The following is a 17,228-nucleotide window of genomic DNA, read 5'->3' as shown; positions in this document are numbered from 1 at the left end:
AACTGTTTGCAAAGGCCTTCAAAATTCAGTTCCAGCACTGGAAGAGTTAAATGAGATATTTCTTTCCTTGACATTTTGTTATTTGAACTAATAGAAAGACACAATAACACATTCTAATTTTGATTGCCATCTTGGCAGAAAGACTAATAAAAAAGTTCTTTGTGTTAAATGATACATTGCAACAAAAGAGTTATAATCAACAGAAAGATTTGATGATGATTTTACAACATTTGTAGATGATATTGTTGATGATATAAAATATTAATCCAAATTTAAGAAATATAAATCTGTTAAATTTATCTTTCTGAAAAATAAACATTATATTCTATTAGTTTATTTTGTCTTTAACCCCTTTATGCCTAGCGTCTAGAAAAAAGGCATTGGCAAACAGCGTAGACCCAGATGAGACGTCGCATGATGCGATGTCTCATCAGAGTCTGCGCTGTTTGCTTAAAGGAATTTCTGAAAGAAATATTCTAAATATAGAAATTAATAAACTAGACATCTCTAATTTGGAAATAAATTGATCCAATTTAGAAGGATGGGAGAGTCTACTAGGCATAACTGAGTTAACCCTTTCCCTCTCAGAAGCAAAGTGAAAATGGATATGTGCACACCGTATAAAACCAGAACAGCCTGCGAGTAACTCGCAGTCTGTTCAGGCTTTATGCTGTTTGCTGCTCATCAGTATCTAAGGGTTGGAAATAAAGCCTTTAAAACTTGAATCTGGTAAAAAAAGGTCTTTAATTAAATTAAACTTTCGAAGGGACTACAAATGCGTCAAAATAAGTATCTAAGTGGTATAGGGTTAAAGGAATTAGAAACTTATCTAAGCCTGGATTTATTCCTATTTGCAGCAGCTTGATTGAATTTAAACTGCAATTATCATCAAAAACACAAATGTATATTTGTTATCACAAACAGCTTTGATTGAAGTGTTCTGGGATAAAATGTGCCAGATTTAGAATCTGTCTTTGAACTGTTTGAAGGGAGTGTCAACACCACTCTGGATGCTATCTAGTGTAGATGGCTTTTGACAAGCAAACCTAAGTTGTTTGGTTAGCTGAGCCTTTTAAGAACTCATAATCAACTATTCTGGTTAATGGTTTTTGTATGTCATGTGGTAAACAATTTGTCTTAATCCACATCTCCAAAACCATGTTGCAGATTTTAATTTAAGTTTACAAATAAGTAATGTTTTTAACATAAAAAGACCATTTCATTACAAATCCATTCCAAAGGAAAATAGATAAGGCAGCAGATATTTACACAGCTAACATCTGTTTTGTATCATCTGGAGAAACTAGGATTCTGCTTCAAAGTTTGCAGCCTCAGCTTTGATGTTTTATGTAAGAGGGTGTGGCAAGTTGAAGTTATAGTTCAGCGATTTCCTTTTTTATATGCCCCCCTTCGAACAAGAGGGGGTACACTGCTTTGCACATGTCGGCCGGTTGGTCTGTCGGTCCGTCCACCAGGTGGTTTCCGGATGATAACTCAAGAACGCTTGGGCCTAGGATCATGAAACTTAATAGGAACATTGATCATGATTCCCAGATGACCCATATTGATTTTGAGGCCACTAGGTCAAAGGTCAAGGTCACGGTGACTCAAAATAGTACAATGGTTTCCGGATGATAACTTACATTAGGTCAAAGGTCAAGGTCACAATGACAAAAAAAGTATTCACATAATGGCTGCCACAACAACTGACAGCCCATATGGTGGGGGGGGGGGGGGCATGCATGTTTTACAAACAGCCCTTGTTTATAATGGCTATTAATTAACTTAAAAAAATGATACCATTTTCTGTCAGGGGTAAAGATAAGTTTAAAACAAAAAATCAAGATCTCAACAAAAAATACTCCACAATTTAATTGCACCTGTTTTGAAGTTTAATTATGCAGAATGTCTACCTCCTGCCAAAGATTTAACTATTCCTACAGCAAAGTATATTCATTAAAAATATTAGTGCTGCAACGAATCCAAAATTTCAATCGGATCCGAATTCAAATATAAAGGCTCAGATATGGAATATCGGTTCAAATCCTAATTTTCAAAGTAACAATATGCAAAATAAATTATAATTTATATTGCTATATCCCAAATTATGTTTTGAAACATCAGAACTTATATATTTCTTATGAAAAAAAGTAATTTACTTTTATTATTATTATACACTTTTAAGCTACTAATATTTATACAACTTAAACAGCATTAGTACTAGATGCAGCTGCAGCCGCAGCAGCAGTAGTGGAAGCAGAAATAACGACATCAAAAACAAAAACAAATACTAAGTAGATGAAAAGAACAATGGACGTTGTTCGAACAAAATTTTATACCCGGGTCAAGATTCCGCAAATTTCTCAAAAACTATCAAAATAATAATAATTATAGGTTATTAGACGTTTCACTGTACAATACGGAGATATATTTGGACGAGCACACAGTTTGAAGTCATATTGGACGAGCCGTTAGGCGAGTCCAATATGACTTCAAACTGTGTGCGAGTCCAATATATCACGTATTGTACAGTTTAAACGTCTAATAAACTTTTTATTCTATATCCTCATTACCAAACCAGCTTTCCGTATTTTTATTTTTATTCATTGATTACGCACTTATGACGTATCTCGTGTGACATCATTTCTCTGACGAAACATACTTGTATAAGCAAGACTCTGCATTTTAGGGACAACAATATGGAGGTGGTAGTGTTTAATAAATCTAGTAGCAAATTATACCATTTTGATAGCATTGAACGAATCCAAAAGGCAAAACGTATTTCGGATTGTGTGTTTGTCATGCATAATTGTTAACTTCGATAGGAATAAAACAACTCGCTCCGACAGGATTACGAATTCGTAAATTGTGTTTTGGCCTTTGGGTCAGAATGGTGAGCATGTGTACAAACGCTCTCAACAAATACAGTGGTTTAAAATAAATTTCGATAAATGGATGGAAGAACAGAAAATGGAAAATGGAAATGCATATCATTGTAACTTAGTTGTTAGTTTAGTTTAAACCTATTTATTTTAGCTCGATTGCGTCGAAAGCCTTAGGCTTATATAAACGCTCTCGAGTCCGTTTCCTGGGCCTAGAACCAGTACTTGCTGTCTTTTGGGGGAAATCTAAAGAACGCTCCCACGGTGGGGATCGAACCCGTGACCTCCCGGTTGCAAGGCGGACACCATATCCATTACACCACGGCGACCTTAAAAGTTAGTTGTTATTAGGCTAGCATTGGATTAAAGTTGTCATTGAGGTTAATAAAATTGATTTTTTGTTTTGCTGTTGCATATTTGTTTTCAATTTCTAGTAATAACAATATCACTTGCTTTTGCATTTTTTTTTTAATTTCTAACAATAAAAATAAATTAAATATCACATTATCGATTCGTTTTTTTATTTCCTCTCATATTTTCAATAGTAAAGTATTAAAAAGAGACATACAAGCAAAATATCGCCTGTGTGAATCGATTATAGTACATTCGGATACTTTTTCTCGGTAACGGCTTTTATCGTTATAAAACAATTGCTTAGTGCACTTGTACTCAACTGTCCAATATGGAAAAAATACAGACTTTTTGGATCCAATACCGGAATATATTGGACGGTCACGTGATACATATGAAGAATGCCGATTGGATGAATTTATTGGATATAGAATAATGTCTCATATTAAACACATCTATGTCATTCAGATATAATATGAATAACGCTATATTTTAACAAGCAAAAAACACATCACACTCAATCTGCAATAAGTATCAATAAAATGCTTGGTAACGACCATTTATAAGCCAGCATTAGTACGCTGATAAAACCTGAAATGCTTCCACACCGAGGATTTTAATTGTTTAATTGCATTGTGAATTTTCTTCAGCAGCATTTTGCACCATCGAAACGAAAGTAGACTGTGTAGTACCATGTTTTTGTCGAAAAAGTATCGATAATCGTGAAAACTATGTACCAGTCAGCCTTTCGAACAGACAGAAACAATTTAATGAAAAATATTGGGGCGAAAGAACAATTACTGCAAAGGAAAGGTTAAACTCAAATAAAATCCGGATTCAAAACCGATTTTACCAATCATGTTTAGATCCGCAAATCCTCATTTGGATCCGCGAATCTCGGATATTTGGGATATCTGTTGCAGCCCTATAAAATATTACTTTAAGTTATTTTACGTTGATACTAGTGTTTACATCATTTTTGGCAGTTTATGTTTAAAGTGATAAAATTCCATATTAAGATCAAGTCTAAAATGTTTTAATTGAAGCTTGGTTTTAGTGCCATTAAGTTTATACCGCTTTACTGCATCATAAAATAATTAAAACTACAACATAATTGAACATAAAACATGAAACTGAAACATTCTGTTTGTTGACAAATCTCCTAAATGCATTCCAAATTGCATGCACTTCAAGTGACTTTTTGAAGTGAAGCCACAAACAACTTGTGTTGCCACCACAAATCAGTGCAGTCCCCAAGAGTTTCTAGTGCACTTGATTGAGCAGTGTTGTTTTCTCATTTGGTCATTGAGACATTGAAAATCTGAGCTGATTCTGTTTTGGTCTATAGGACCTGATTAATTGAAACACTGGGTTATCCACGTGCTGGAATAGCTGTCTTTGTAAATAAGTGCTTTATTTTGTTGGAACGAATGGATAGGATGACAATAAATGACGTTAAAAAAGGTTTTCTTTTCTCTGTGACTGTACTTGCATGTAAAGTGCTTTTTGGAGATGAAAGAGTCCAAGCTCAACTATCAGTAATAGGTTACTGAGATTTGCATAACATTCATTGATAATGCAATTAAAGCAAGGCTTATGATAAAACAAATCTGGGCATTGTTTTTTCTTTTGGATGTGATAATTTTTACGCAAGCCTTTGTCAAATTTATCTAGCAATAATGATAATAGTGCTAATCCGCAAAATTTGAGTTTATAATAATTTATTATAGTTTTTAGTCAACGTGTACCAGTTATGTTACTGTGACTTCAGGGCCCTCAATCTATCAAATCTGCCGCCGAATTTCGGCGGCAGTCCCCCACCTGAAAAGTATACTTTTTACCCCTTTTTGGGGGAAAAATTCCCCCTAAAAAAATTTTTTTTTTTTTTTTTTTAATAGAAAGATGTGTCTCATGATTATTATATCTCAATTCTATTTCAATTTAATCTTTTCAAACATACTAAATTATGAAAAATGCAATGAATATAATGCAAACATGTACAAATGAAATAATGAGAGAGTAAGTAAAAAAATCCCCCAAAAAGGGAAACGCCGCGAAAATTCCCTCCCTAAGGGCTGCGGACCCCTTCCCTCAAAGTAGTGTGAGGGCCCTGGACTTTGTCAAAATACATCAAATTAGAGTTAACATTAGTTGAAGCATAACCTAACAACCAAATAATAAGTTGAGTTATATGATGTTTTATTAGAGATAACTGACCTAAAGAAACTTTCCAGTTTGCCATGACAAGAACATACAAAACACAATATTTTTGTTTAAGTTTTCAGGTGTCAGAAAGTTAACCAATTATTGTAATGAAATACTTTTGAAAAAATAATTTGTAAGGTTAATTTTGTTTCACATAATCGTTTGTTTGAATTTGTATTATGAATTTATATTCCAAAAACGATGTGAACATTTGTATATTCTGAACATTCTGCAGAATCTATAATTCTATATTCATTAGTGATGTTCTTGTTATCTCCCTTATATAACAAATCATGTTACATGACATGTAACAAGGCTGTCAGATTTGTCTCCCTTCTTTAAATTTTGTTTTTCCTTTTGTCTATTTTCAGAATTACGACACCAGCGAATCAAAGATCAGGAGAGAATTTGAAGTTTATGGCCCCATCAGAAAAGTAAGTTGTAGTTGTACAAATTCAGGTTTGTTTTTTGTACTTATTGGTCATTCAGATGTTGTTTTCTTCTTAATCAACAGTTAATGTTGTCATAGTGTAATTGTTTGTTAGCTTGCGAGACTTTCTTTTAACGAAATATATATATAAAGGTGGAAAGTGTAGTGTGGAAAGTGCCACCTGCACAGGCTAATCTGGGATGACACTTTATGCACATGCATTGAACCTCCTTTTCACAGAACACTTGAACAGGGCTTATCTGCTGTTAAAACTCCATTTTCAGTAGAGCAGTCATGCCCTGTCCATATTACATAGATACACTCTGTACTAAGTACTTGAAATGAAATGATTCACTGACTGACTATGCAATACCAGTATTGTTTTAAAAACTGGGACATTTGAAAATTTCTGTGATTATTCATTGTGGCATTTATTGAAAGGCAAATGAGGACTGAAATAAGCCCTAAGCTCAATATCTTTCTCCCTCCATTGGCTTCGTGTATGACTTCATAATTTATAAGGGAACCAAAAGCTTTGTAAAAAAACAAACAACTATGGAAGGAGTTTTTCAAAATGTTATATGAAATAAATCGAAGTATTATAACTTAAAAGCTTCATTTCGTTTAGATTAATGATTTATCCTTGTGAAATAGAAGGTTTTTTCCCCAATAGATAAGACCCTGTTCGCTCAGTATCAAATGCAAAATTTATGAACAAATGTTGTTTGTTCAAGATATTACTTGGAGTTCTGACAAAATGTCACAGAGTCTGAATGGCTTGATTAAAGATTGGCTTTCCTCTCAGTATGTCATTTTGAAGTCATGTTGCTGAAGCTATGTTTATAAAGAGCTGATATTTTGTGACTAATTTGCTTGGACCATGATAAAATAAATCAAAGCGCTGAAGGCACTGAATTTGTTTGATGTTGTATAATCTTAGACGCAACTCAGTTTTCAAAATTGTGTTATAGCTTTTTATATCGCAAGTTTGAAATGATCACAACCCATTCAAATTTATAAAGAGTGTGTCTTAAAATGCAGGTAGAGATGTGTGTTTTTTTTCTTCAAATCATTGATACAGCAAATCTTATTGCGCCGTTTTCCCTGAAAGCAGCCAATATGTACAGATTTCAATGATAAACACTAGACTTGCCAACGTTGTCTTACTACAAGTTGTTAAATACACTTTATGTACTGTATCAGTGAGAAAAGGTAGATGCAGTGATTTAAGCAGACACTTTTAGCATTATCCTCTGCTAAAGTTTACTGGAGTTATCCACACAGGCAGTCACGGGTTACGATTCCTACCGTACCTAAGCCCATACTGATCCATACTGATTTGCAAAATTGCGTCTGCATTATTTGTGAGCTTCGCTCACAAAAAAAAAAGAATTATAATTTGCCTATGTGCATTTCAACACTTTGGAGGTGCCAGTATCAATTTTTTGTGAACAGGTTATAAATAATTATGTTTTTTTGGATGTTAGTCACATGATATGGCAGAGAAAACTTCTTTATGTAGCAGAGAGTTGCAGTTCACTTAAAAGCGTTTTTATCCCCCGCCATAGGCGGAGGGATATTGTTTTGGCGTTGTCCGTCCGTCTTTCCGTCCATCCGTCTTTCCGTCCGTCCGTCCGGAGTCATATCTTGGAAGTGCTTTGGGCGGATTTCATTGAAACTTGGTATGAGTATATATATGGATAAGAGGATGATGCACACGAAATTTCATTGTACACCATCTGTTAATAAAGGAGTTATGGCCCTTTTTATCTTTAAAAAATGCTTTTTTGAGTGTCAAATATAACACTTTTGTGTCCAGAAGCATATTGGCGGGGGATATCAATTCAACGAATTTGCTTGTTTTTCTAGTAGCATAGTCAGGGTATTAAGTATACATTTAGAACATGAAATGAAGAGGGTTTTTAAAAAGAAAATTACCAAAATGCCGATGGCAAGTTTGATTTCTTAGTGCAAATTTTAATGGTTTTTATGAATAACAAAAGTGAAAGTGCATCTCAAACCAGACCCAAACCTGACAATCAACTTGACCAGAAAGAACTATTTGTATATTCTGTGTCTTAATGGCAAGTAACGAACATGATTTATGATGTTATGTAATTATATATGGGCGTGCTCTGTGAAAAAAAGGTTTAATGCATGTGTGTTAAGTGTCCGAAATAGTTTAGGCAAAACATGTATGTAAAATATGCAATATTAGGATACCACTTGATAATTAAAAAAAAATCATTTTCAGAATTTAATGTTTGTTTGGTAAATTGTATTTTATTTTATTTATCAATAAAAAAATGTTCCTTTTAAACCAAAGAAAGTTTGTCTAACCCTTTATATTCTTAAGTCTGTAATTTGCTTTCTGTAACTTAAACATCACACAACTGTTGAACTATTTGCCAGTTGTACAAATAAAGAAATAATTTAAGAAAATTGTTTTCAAAGATATTTATACATTATCTACTTGTTACCCATTATTTAACGGGTTGCAAAGGCATAAATTACTTCATCTCCCTGTTAATCTGAAATGACCCGTTTTTTTTAATTACTTGAGTTGACCCTCTAAATGGTGAACTGGTGAACTATAGTCATGATTGATTGACACCAAGTTGCATACAATGCCAGAATACATACAAACACAGAAACGACCTTGACCTCATTCTTACCTGGGTAGATTCTTGTAGCCCATGCCCAGGGGCCATGCTGCTCAGTCTCATTGCCATGGCAACCATATATGTAGCACTTATGAGTTGGCAATTATTCACTTCCTCTCTATGCTAAATATAATTAAGGTCAATGACACATCTCTTATTTACATCACACAAAAGGCAAGTAATCACTTCCTTCATATGTCTTTTCTATCTGCTATTTAGGTCAATGCCACTGGGTTTTTTCACAACACGTAAATAAATTATATACACAATGTGTGTCATAGTGGTAACTGGCATGCAGTCAATGCCTCTTTTTTCATTAAAAAGTCACTAAAGGCCTCAGTATTTTTTCAAAGCCCCCTTTCTCCTTTCTCTGCAGTAACTCAAATAGATGTCAAGGCCATTGAATCTTCATTAATCTGTACCAGGTCATCTTTTATAATAGGCAAGTCCTCTGTCTATTGATAATAAGGCAATGTTTTCTATTTCGTCTTGAGTGTCTCTTTGGACAAGACCAGCATGCCTTGGTTTCTGCTTTATTCAAGGCATCTGTCTCTTTGTAAAACAGTAATGATCATTTTAACCCATTTATGCCTAGTGGACTCTCCCATCCTTTTTACTTGGATCAATTTATTTCCAAAATTAGGGATGTCTAGTATATTTATTTATATATTTAGAACATTTCTTACAGAAATTCCTTAAGCAAACATCGCATACCCCGATGAGACGCCGCATCATACGGCGTCTCATCTCGATCTACGCAGTTTGCAAAGGCCTTTTTTCTAGACGTTATGCATAAATTGGTTAATTGTAGTGACAGATTGTTAACATTTATTATTCAACTTATCAATAGTGAAACAGATTCTGCTTAATGTCAAATTATAGTGTTGTCACATTGATAGCAACTAAAACCTGAGCTACTTTCAAAACGCACATTGATTGTTCATTGTTACACAGGGCAACAGATTGGGGTCGTTTTATCGTTTTTACTACTTATTTTTTACAGAAAAACAATGGAAATAAAAATCAATTGTAAAGAAAACGATTATAAAGATGGAAACTGGAATTGCAATCGATTAGTTGTTGTTTTAGTTGTACGTTTTTATGTCCCCCGGATCGAAATATGGGGGGTATATTGTTTTTGGCCTGTCTGTCTGTTAGTCAGTCAGTCAGTCATTGTATGTGTGTGTCACAAAACTTTAACCTTGGTTAAACTTTTATAACTTTTGCAATATTGAAGATAGCAACTTCATATTTGTCATGTATGTGAATCTCATGGAGCTGCACATTTTGAGTGGTGAAAAATAAAGGTCAAGGTCATCCTTCAAGGTTAAAGGTCAAATATCATTGTTGTTTTTTTCTTTCCCAAAACTTTAACCTTAGTTAAAGTTTTATCATAACTTTTTTTAATATTGAAAACAGCAACTTCATATTTGGCATTCATGTGTATATCATGGAGCTGCACATTTTGAGTGGTGAAAGGTCAAGGTCATCCTTCAAGGTCAAAGGGCAAAAATAAAAAAATAAAAAAAACAATTTCTCCATTCAATCTCTTATTTACTTCTACTGGAGCTGCACATTTTGAGTGGTGAAAGGTCAAGGTCATCCTTCAAGGTCAAATATAGGGCTTCAAAGCGGCGCAATAGGGGGCATTGTGTTTCTGAAAAACACATCTCTTGTTTTTTCATAGCAGCCGTAATAATTGAAGAAAGTTAATGTATTGCACTGGTTCAGCAAGGTGAACATATACAAATGTACTTTGGTCATAAATAGTTCTGGAAAAATTTCTGTTGCCCTGGTTAAAATAACTTAATATTAGAGGGGGTAATCATATGACAAACAAGATGGTGGTGCCCTTGCCAAGACAGGTATTTTTCCCTGTTTTATAACCTTTTATAATTTGTATTAATTATCCCCGCCATAGGCGGAGGGATATTGTTTTGGCGTTGTCCGTCCTTCTGTCCGTCCGTCTTTCCGTCTGTCTGTCCGTCAGGCACTTTTGTGTCCAGAGCCATAATTATCTTGAAAGTGCTTTGGCGGATTTCATTGAAACTTGGTATGAGTATATACATGGATAAGACGATGATGCACGCCAAATGGCATTGTACACCATTGGATAATAACGGAGTTATGGCCCTTTGTATCTTGCTTTTTTTGTATGTTCGGAGCCATATCTTGGAAGTGCTTTGACAGATTTCATTGAAACTTGTTATGAGTTTATAAATGGATAAGAGGGTGATGCACGTTGGCGTTGTCCATGCGTCCAGAAGTATATTGGCGGGGATATCAATTCAACGAATTTGCTTGTTTTTTTTTTTAATGCTTTTCACTTTCCAGCCATATTAGCAAGAAGTGATAAATCTTGACTTAATTCAGTGCAAATGTTCTTAGCAGGGTCTGTAATTTTGTGACCCGCTAAGAAATTTTGCAGTGAGTAAAGTTGAAATGAACAGCGAATATTAATACAATTAAATAACCATTAGTAATCACTTTCTGGCCCATATGGGTGGAAAGTTAGCAGTATTTTAACAAGTAATAAAGTAATAGAGGGTCTAAAACATCAAAAATTACCTGTCTTGGCATGGAGGTTGCCATCTTGTTGTCACATTATTAACCCCATGTATATAAATGCATCAGTGAATGGTCTGATGTTCTATTAGGTATTCCAATTTACTGAAATTCTGTGATAAATTATGTTTTTACACGTGTCTTATATACACATGCCATGGGGTCTTGGCAGCTTGTGAACTCTACCTATACTTGAAGAAAGACAACCATTTTTATACCCCCATTACCATTGGTAATGGGGGCTATATAGGAGTCACTTTGTCTGTCTGTCGGTCTGTCCCAAAATTTCATCCGATCTTCACCAAACTTGGTCACAAGTTGTATCTTGTTGATGTATAGGTCAAGTTTGAAAGTGGGTCATGCCTGGTCAAAAACTAGGTCATGGGATCAATTAGTGTGTTTTAAACGGAAAGTTTGTCCAGACCATAACTATGTCACTTATCGTTAGATTTTAAAATAACTTTGTACATTTGTTCACCATCATGGGATGGTGTGTCGCATGAAGAAAATACGTCGATATCTCCAAGGTCAAAGTCACACTTGGAGTTCAAGGGTAAAATGCTTGTCCGGGCCATAACTTTATCATTTATTGTGAGATTTTAAAATCATTTGGCATATTTGTTCACCATCATGGGACGATGTGTCGCACGAAAGAATTATGTCAATATCTTGAAGGTCAAGGTCACATTTTGAGTTCAAAGATTAAAAATGGCCATAAATGAGCTTGTCTGGGCAATAACTATGCCGTTCATTGTGAGATATTAAAATCATTTGGCACATTTGTTCACCATCATTGGACGGTGTGGCATGCGAAAGAATTACATCGATATCTCCAAGGTCAAGGTCACACTTTGAGTTCAAATGTAAAAAATGGCCATAAATGAGCTTGTCCGGGCCATAACTGTCATTCATGGTGAGATTTTAAAATCATTTGGCACATTTGTTCACCATTATTGAACGGTGTGTCGCGCGAAAGAATTAAGTCGATATCTGCAACGTCAAGGTCACACTGTGAGTTCAAAGGTAAAAAATGGCCATAAATGATCTTGTCCGGACCATAACTATGTCATTTATTGTGAGATTTAAAAAATACCTATTACATTTGTTCACAATCATTTGACGATGTGTCATGCGAAAGAATTATGTCAATAACTCCAAGGTCTAGGTCACACCTGGAGTTCAAAAGTAAATAAAATGGCCATAAATTTGGACGGCATGTCATGCGAAAGAATTCAAGAGTTCAAAGGTCAAAATGGCCATAAATGATAATGGTATTATAATTCTAAAAAAATGCCATAAATTTGATTCTCTTGTTTTGTGAAGACAGCATGCAAAATAGTCTGTGTCAATGCGGCACGTGGGGGTATACGTCACGTCCGTGACAAAGCTCTAGTTACTTTTGATTGCACATCAAAGATCTCCCCATTATCACCAAAGAAAATAAAATGCATTCCAATAAAAAAGGATGGCAGAGCATAAAAATATGCATTAGGTAACTAGACTGTCTATAAAGACTGGCACCCCACCCCTTGTATTAATTCCCACTCTCTTCTTTAGATTAAAGTGCTATTCAAATATTAACAAATGCAGATGAATGAAGGAAAGCCCAACACAACGTTTTTTGAGGGAAACAAAGTCAAAGCACAAAACAGCCATGATAATATTCCCATCTTGTGCTTTTAGGATAATAAACATCATTTATAATCCTGTTTTGAATTAAAAGCTTTTTTTTTTTACAATTAAATATTATTCAGCATAGATGGTGTTTAAGTTTCTGCTCTGAACCCTTAGAGAAGAAAGGCTCGTTCCATGTATGTCTGTATTTTTTAGTTCCGCATTGCTTTGGTGCAGATAGATCGCCCGAACAATAAATTACATCCTTGAACTTAGTTTTATATGATAATTTGCAGTGCAATATTGGCTAATAAAATCTGGGACGTTTCAGTTTTTTATTGATCAATATTGTTACATCAGACACGGAAGGCATTACGACTGGTCTGCTTTTAATCACAGGAATGTATTCTTAGAGTTATTTTGGTTTGAAACAGGTTTACAAAATGATTTGATTTAATTACAAGGTATTAATTCTTTATGCACAATGTAAGAGCTGTGCCAAATATTTATTTCTTGTAAACCATTCTTTCTGGAAATCTATCTCTTTGAAAGGACAAATAGTTTGTAACATTTTTATTATGTCCCCCACTATAATAGTGGGGGACATATTGTATTTGCCCTGTCTGTCTGTTGGTCTGTTGGTCCGTTGGTCTGTCTGTCTGTTTGCGCCAACTTTAACATTTTGCAATAACTTTTGCTATATTGAAGATAGCAACTTTATATTTGGCATGCATGTGTATCTCATGAAGCTGCACATTTTGAGTGGTGAAAGGTCAAGGTCAAGGTCATCCTTCAAGGTCAGAGGTCAAATATATGTGGCCAAAATCGCTCATTTTATGAATACTTTTGCAATATTGAAGATAGCAACTTGATATTTGGCATGCATGTGTATCTCATGGAGCTGCACATTTGAGTGGTGAAAGGTCAAGGTCATCCTTCAAGGTCAGAGGTTAAATATATGTGGCCCAAATCGCTTATTTTATAAATACTTTTGCAATATTGAAGATAGCAACTTGATATTTGGCATGCATGTGCATCTCATGGAGCTGCACATTTTGAGTGGTGAAAGGCTAAGGTCAAGGTCATCCTTCAAGGTCAGAGGTCAAATATATGTGGCCCAAATCGCTTATTTTATGAATACATTTGCAATATTGAAGATAGCAACTTGATATTTGGCATGCATGTGTATCTCATGGAGCTGCACATTTTGAGTGGTGAAAGATCAAGGTCAAGGTCATCCTTCACAAGGTCAAGGTCATCCTTCAAGGTCAAACATCATATAGGGGGACATTGTGTTTCACAAACACATCTTGTTTCTATTTATAAACAAAAATTTAAATATGACTCCAGAAAATCATAATGTGTCATTATATGACTGCGCTGTACATTTTGAATTGTCACTCTCAAGCTCATATGTAAACAAATACACTAGTCAACTAGTAAATCCATTTCTTGACACTGTCACATTTAAATCCATTTCTTGACACTGTCACATTTCCAAACAGATACACTTTTCAACTAGTAAATCCATGTCTTGACACTGTCACATTTCCAATCTAAGAATGATAATGTGTTATAAATACAGACAATAATTTTCAATTTTAGAAAAATGAAGCAGCATAAATTCAAGGCAATAAAAACGTCTCATTTACTAAATGGGAATCAAATCCACAGCTGTCACAATGCTGGTCGATAAAGCATAAATTTATATTAAAGTAACAAATATCACCAACCAGTGTACATATTTCGTGGTATCTATTTAATGTCACCAAAGCAATATTGTTAATTAACATGGTACTATCTCATTTTGGATGCATGGGCATAGCTTAGTTGATGCTGGCAGTCTGAGACCAGCTGGGGCACAGTGATACAGTGATCCAGTCCCTACATGAGGCTTAACACTTTACCACTTAGATATGTAGTTCCACGCATATGTAGTTCCTTAGAAAGTTAAATTTAATTTAAGACTTTTCTTACTTTATTCAAGTTTTAAAGGCTTCATTTCCAACCCTAAGATACTGATGAGCAACAAACAACATAAAACCTGAACAGACTGCCAGTTACTTGCAGGCTGTTCTGGTTTACTGCTGGTTGCAAAAGCCATTTAAACTTTGCTCATTATGGGGGAAAGGGTTAAGATGCTATGTGATAATTATAGAGATTTGTCCTTGATTATTGGCTAAATGTCAATCAGGTAAAGATTATTTACCTTTGCTTTTGAATTTCATCACATTTAAATTTGATTTATAACATTCTTAATAACAAAAATAAATCATGAAAGGTTCTTTGCAAAAAATAAAGCAAGTTTTTTAACTCGAACTGTTATGTCACTTAAGAAAAAAATGGTGAACCCCACAAACTGGAATGTTTAAGTATAGATATTACATTGATGAACGGACTCATTACTGTATTATTTTCCTTATTCAAGGAAAAATTTCACGATGATGTCAGTTATATTAAGTTACGAGTTTCATACTATTTTGCCTATTTTGGAACAAAAACTAGAAATTGATAATGGCAAAGGAAATTGTTGGGTCATTCTGGCCTGCTGGCAAAGAAAGCCTCTATTTGCACAAATCCTGTAACATCCAAGCAAAGCTTGTGCTATGAACCTGAGAAGTTGATGCATCCTTAAGCTAACCATCTGAAAATAATGAAGAGAATCCATTGGCATATTATTCTTAGACCTACAAACAAGTACATCAAGTTGAGTGCCATATGGAAGCATCTTTGGCATTGTTTTCATTAAAGTTGATGCAGTTTTGCACCACATATAAGCTGTCAGAAAACAAGTTTTTGCTCAGAGCTTAGTACTGTGCCTTTGCAAGACTAATACGTAACCTCTGACTAAGAAGTGGTCCTTGTTTATTATGTTATTATAGCTTTGTAGTAAATCACAAGTTGTAATTCATTTCAGATTGAGGATAGATTCATCAATATAGCAAGTTATATTAATAATACCTCATGAAATGTTTTGGTTATTATAACTAAATATTTGGACTGATAAAGAAGAGCATGATTATAGTACGGCGTAACTTTTTAAGACATTTTAGTTGTATGTAAAAATCTTTTGATGTCCTTGTGGTTTATTCTAAAAGACGTTTACCAAAATGACAACAGTTTAAAACCTTATGAAGAAATTGCTATGTTCTTTTATGAGTCATAAACACTGACGGCATACTATGACCAAGAAACAAACTAAAGGGACGAGTTAAACTAGTGTTTCAACATTACTTACACCAGTTCTACAACAGTTGAACAATAACATTATTAGCAGATGTTGTTAAGATGCGCCTTCTTACTTGACTGAAAAGCTTTGATATCTGAACAGCTAAGTAGAAACCTTTAATTAGTATTATAGCACAATTATGAGCTTAAGTAATTCTATTTGCTTTATGGCCTGATGTTTTTATGGTGAGGATGTTTTCATTGTCAGTCGACTCAGATTTGAGATCACTCGCCAAAACCATAGTTAATATTTGAAATTTCTTTCTTATTTCAAAATTATTTTGTTTTTGTAAATGATCATTTTTAGCTCACCTGAGCAACATGTGCTCATGTTTAGCTTTTGTGAATACATTTTGTCCGTCGTGCATCATCAACACGTGCCTTTGTTAACACACTAGAGGCCACACAATTATATAGTCCGATCTTCATGAAATTTGGTAAGGAGATTTGTGCCAATAAAATTGTGGATGGGTAGAACACCAATAGAACCTAACTGCTCACAGCACTAGAACCTAACTGCTCCAAAATTGCATAAGAGCCTAATGGCTCCAGAACTGTATAAGAACCCAACTGCTCCAGAACAGTACTAGAACCTAACTGCTCCAGAATTGAATTAAAACCTTACTGCTCTAGAACAGCGCTAGAACCTAACTGCCACAGAACTGCATTAGAACCTTACTGCCCCAGATTAGCACTAGAACCTTACTGCTCCAGAACATCACCAGAACCTAACTGCTCCAGAACTGCACTAGAACCTTACTGCTCCAGAATAGCACTACAACCTTACTGCTCCAGAACATCACTTAAACCTAACTGCTCAAGAACTGCATTAGAACCTAACTGCTTCAGAACTGCATTTGAACCTTACTGCTCACAACGCTAGAACCTAACTGCTCGAAAACAGCACTAGAATTTGACTGCTTTAGAACTGCATTAGAACCTTACTGCTCCCAGCACTAGAACCTAACTGCTCCAGAACTGCATTTGAGCCTAATGGCTCCAGAACTTTATAAGAACATAACTGCTTTAGAACAGCACTAGAACCTAATTACTCCAGAAGAGCAAACTAACCTAACTGCTCCAGAAAAGCACTGGAACCTAACTGCCACAGAACTGCATTAAAACCTTACTATCCCAAAACAGCACTAGAACCTAACTGGCACAGAACTGCATTAGAAGCTTATTGCTCAAGAACAGCACTAGAACCTAACTTCTCCAGAACAGCACTAGAATCTAACTTCCACAGAACTGCATTAAAACCTTACTGCTCCAGATTAGCATTAGAACCTT

The 17,228-nt window shown here is 34.8% G+C and overlaps 2 protein-coding genes across 3 annotated transcripts in view; both read left to right on the top strand.

Moving 5' to 3' along the window:
* LOC127872353 (U1 small nuclear ribonucleoprotein 70 kDa-like) overlaps window positions 1-17,228 on the top strand; it is a 121,172-nt gene that overhangs the window by 51,376 nt on the left and 52,568 nt on the right. The window contains 1 exon segment of the mRNA XM_052415687.1: window positions 5,810-5,872. Coding sequence (XP_052271647.1) covers window positions 5,810-5,872 — 63 coding nt within the window.
* Window positions 1-17,228, top strand: part of LOC127872198 (uncharacterized) — a 229,571-nt gene that overhangs the window by 173,007 nt on the left and 39,336 nt on the right. Inside the window, exon 12 of one of the 2 annotated variants that reach the window (XR_008045725.1) lies at window positions 13,944-14,011. The exons of the other annotated variant lie outside the window; for it this stretch is intronic. The gene's annotated coding sequence lies outside the window, so the exon portion shown is untranslated. Of the gene's footprint in view, window positions 1-13,943; window positions 14,012-17,228 lie in introns of those variants that run through there. 2 annotated transcript variants of the gene reach the window in all.

Source organism: Dreissena polymorpha, chromosome 1, assembly GCF_020536995.1.
Source record: "Dreissena polymorpha isolate Duluth1 chromosome 1, UMN_Dpol_1.0, whole genome shotgun sequence".
In the NCBI taxonomy this organism is placed as follows: domain Eukaryota; kingdom Metazoa; phylum Mollusca; class Bivalvia; order Myida; family Dreissenidae; genus Dreissena; species Dreissena polymorpha.
Note: the sequence above shows the minus strand (reverse complement) of the source record. Positions and strands in the feature narration are given on the sequence as shown.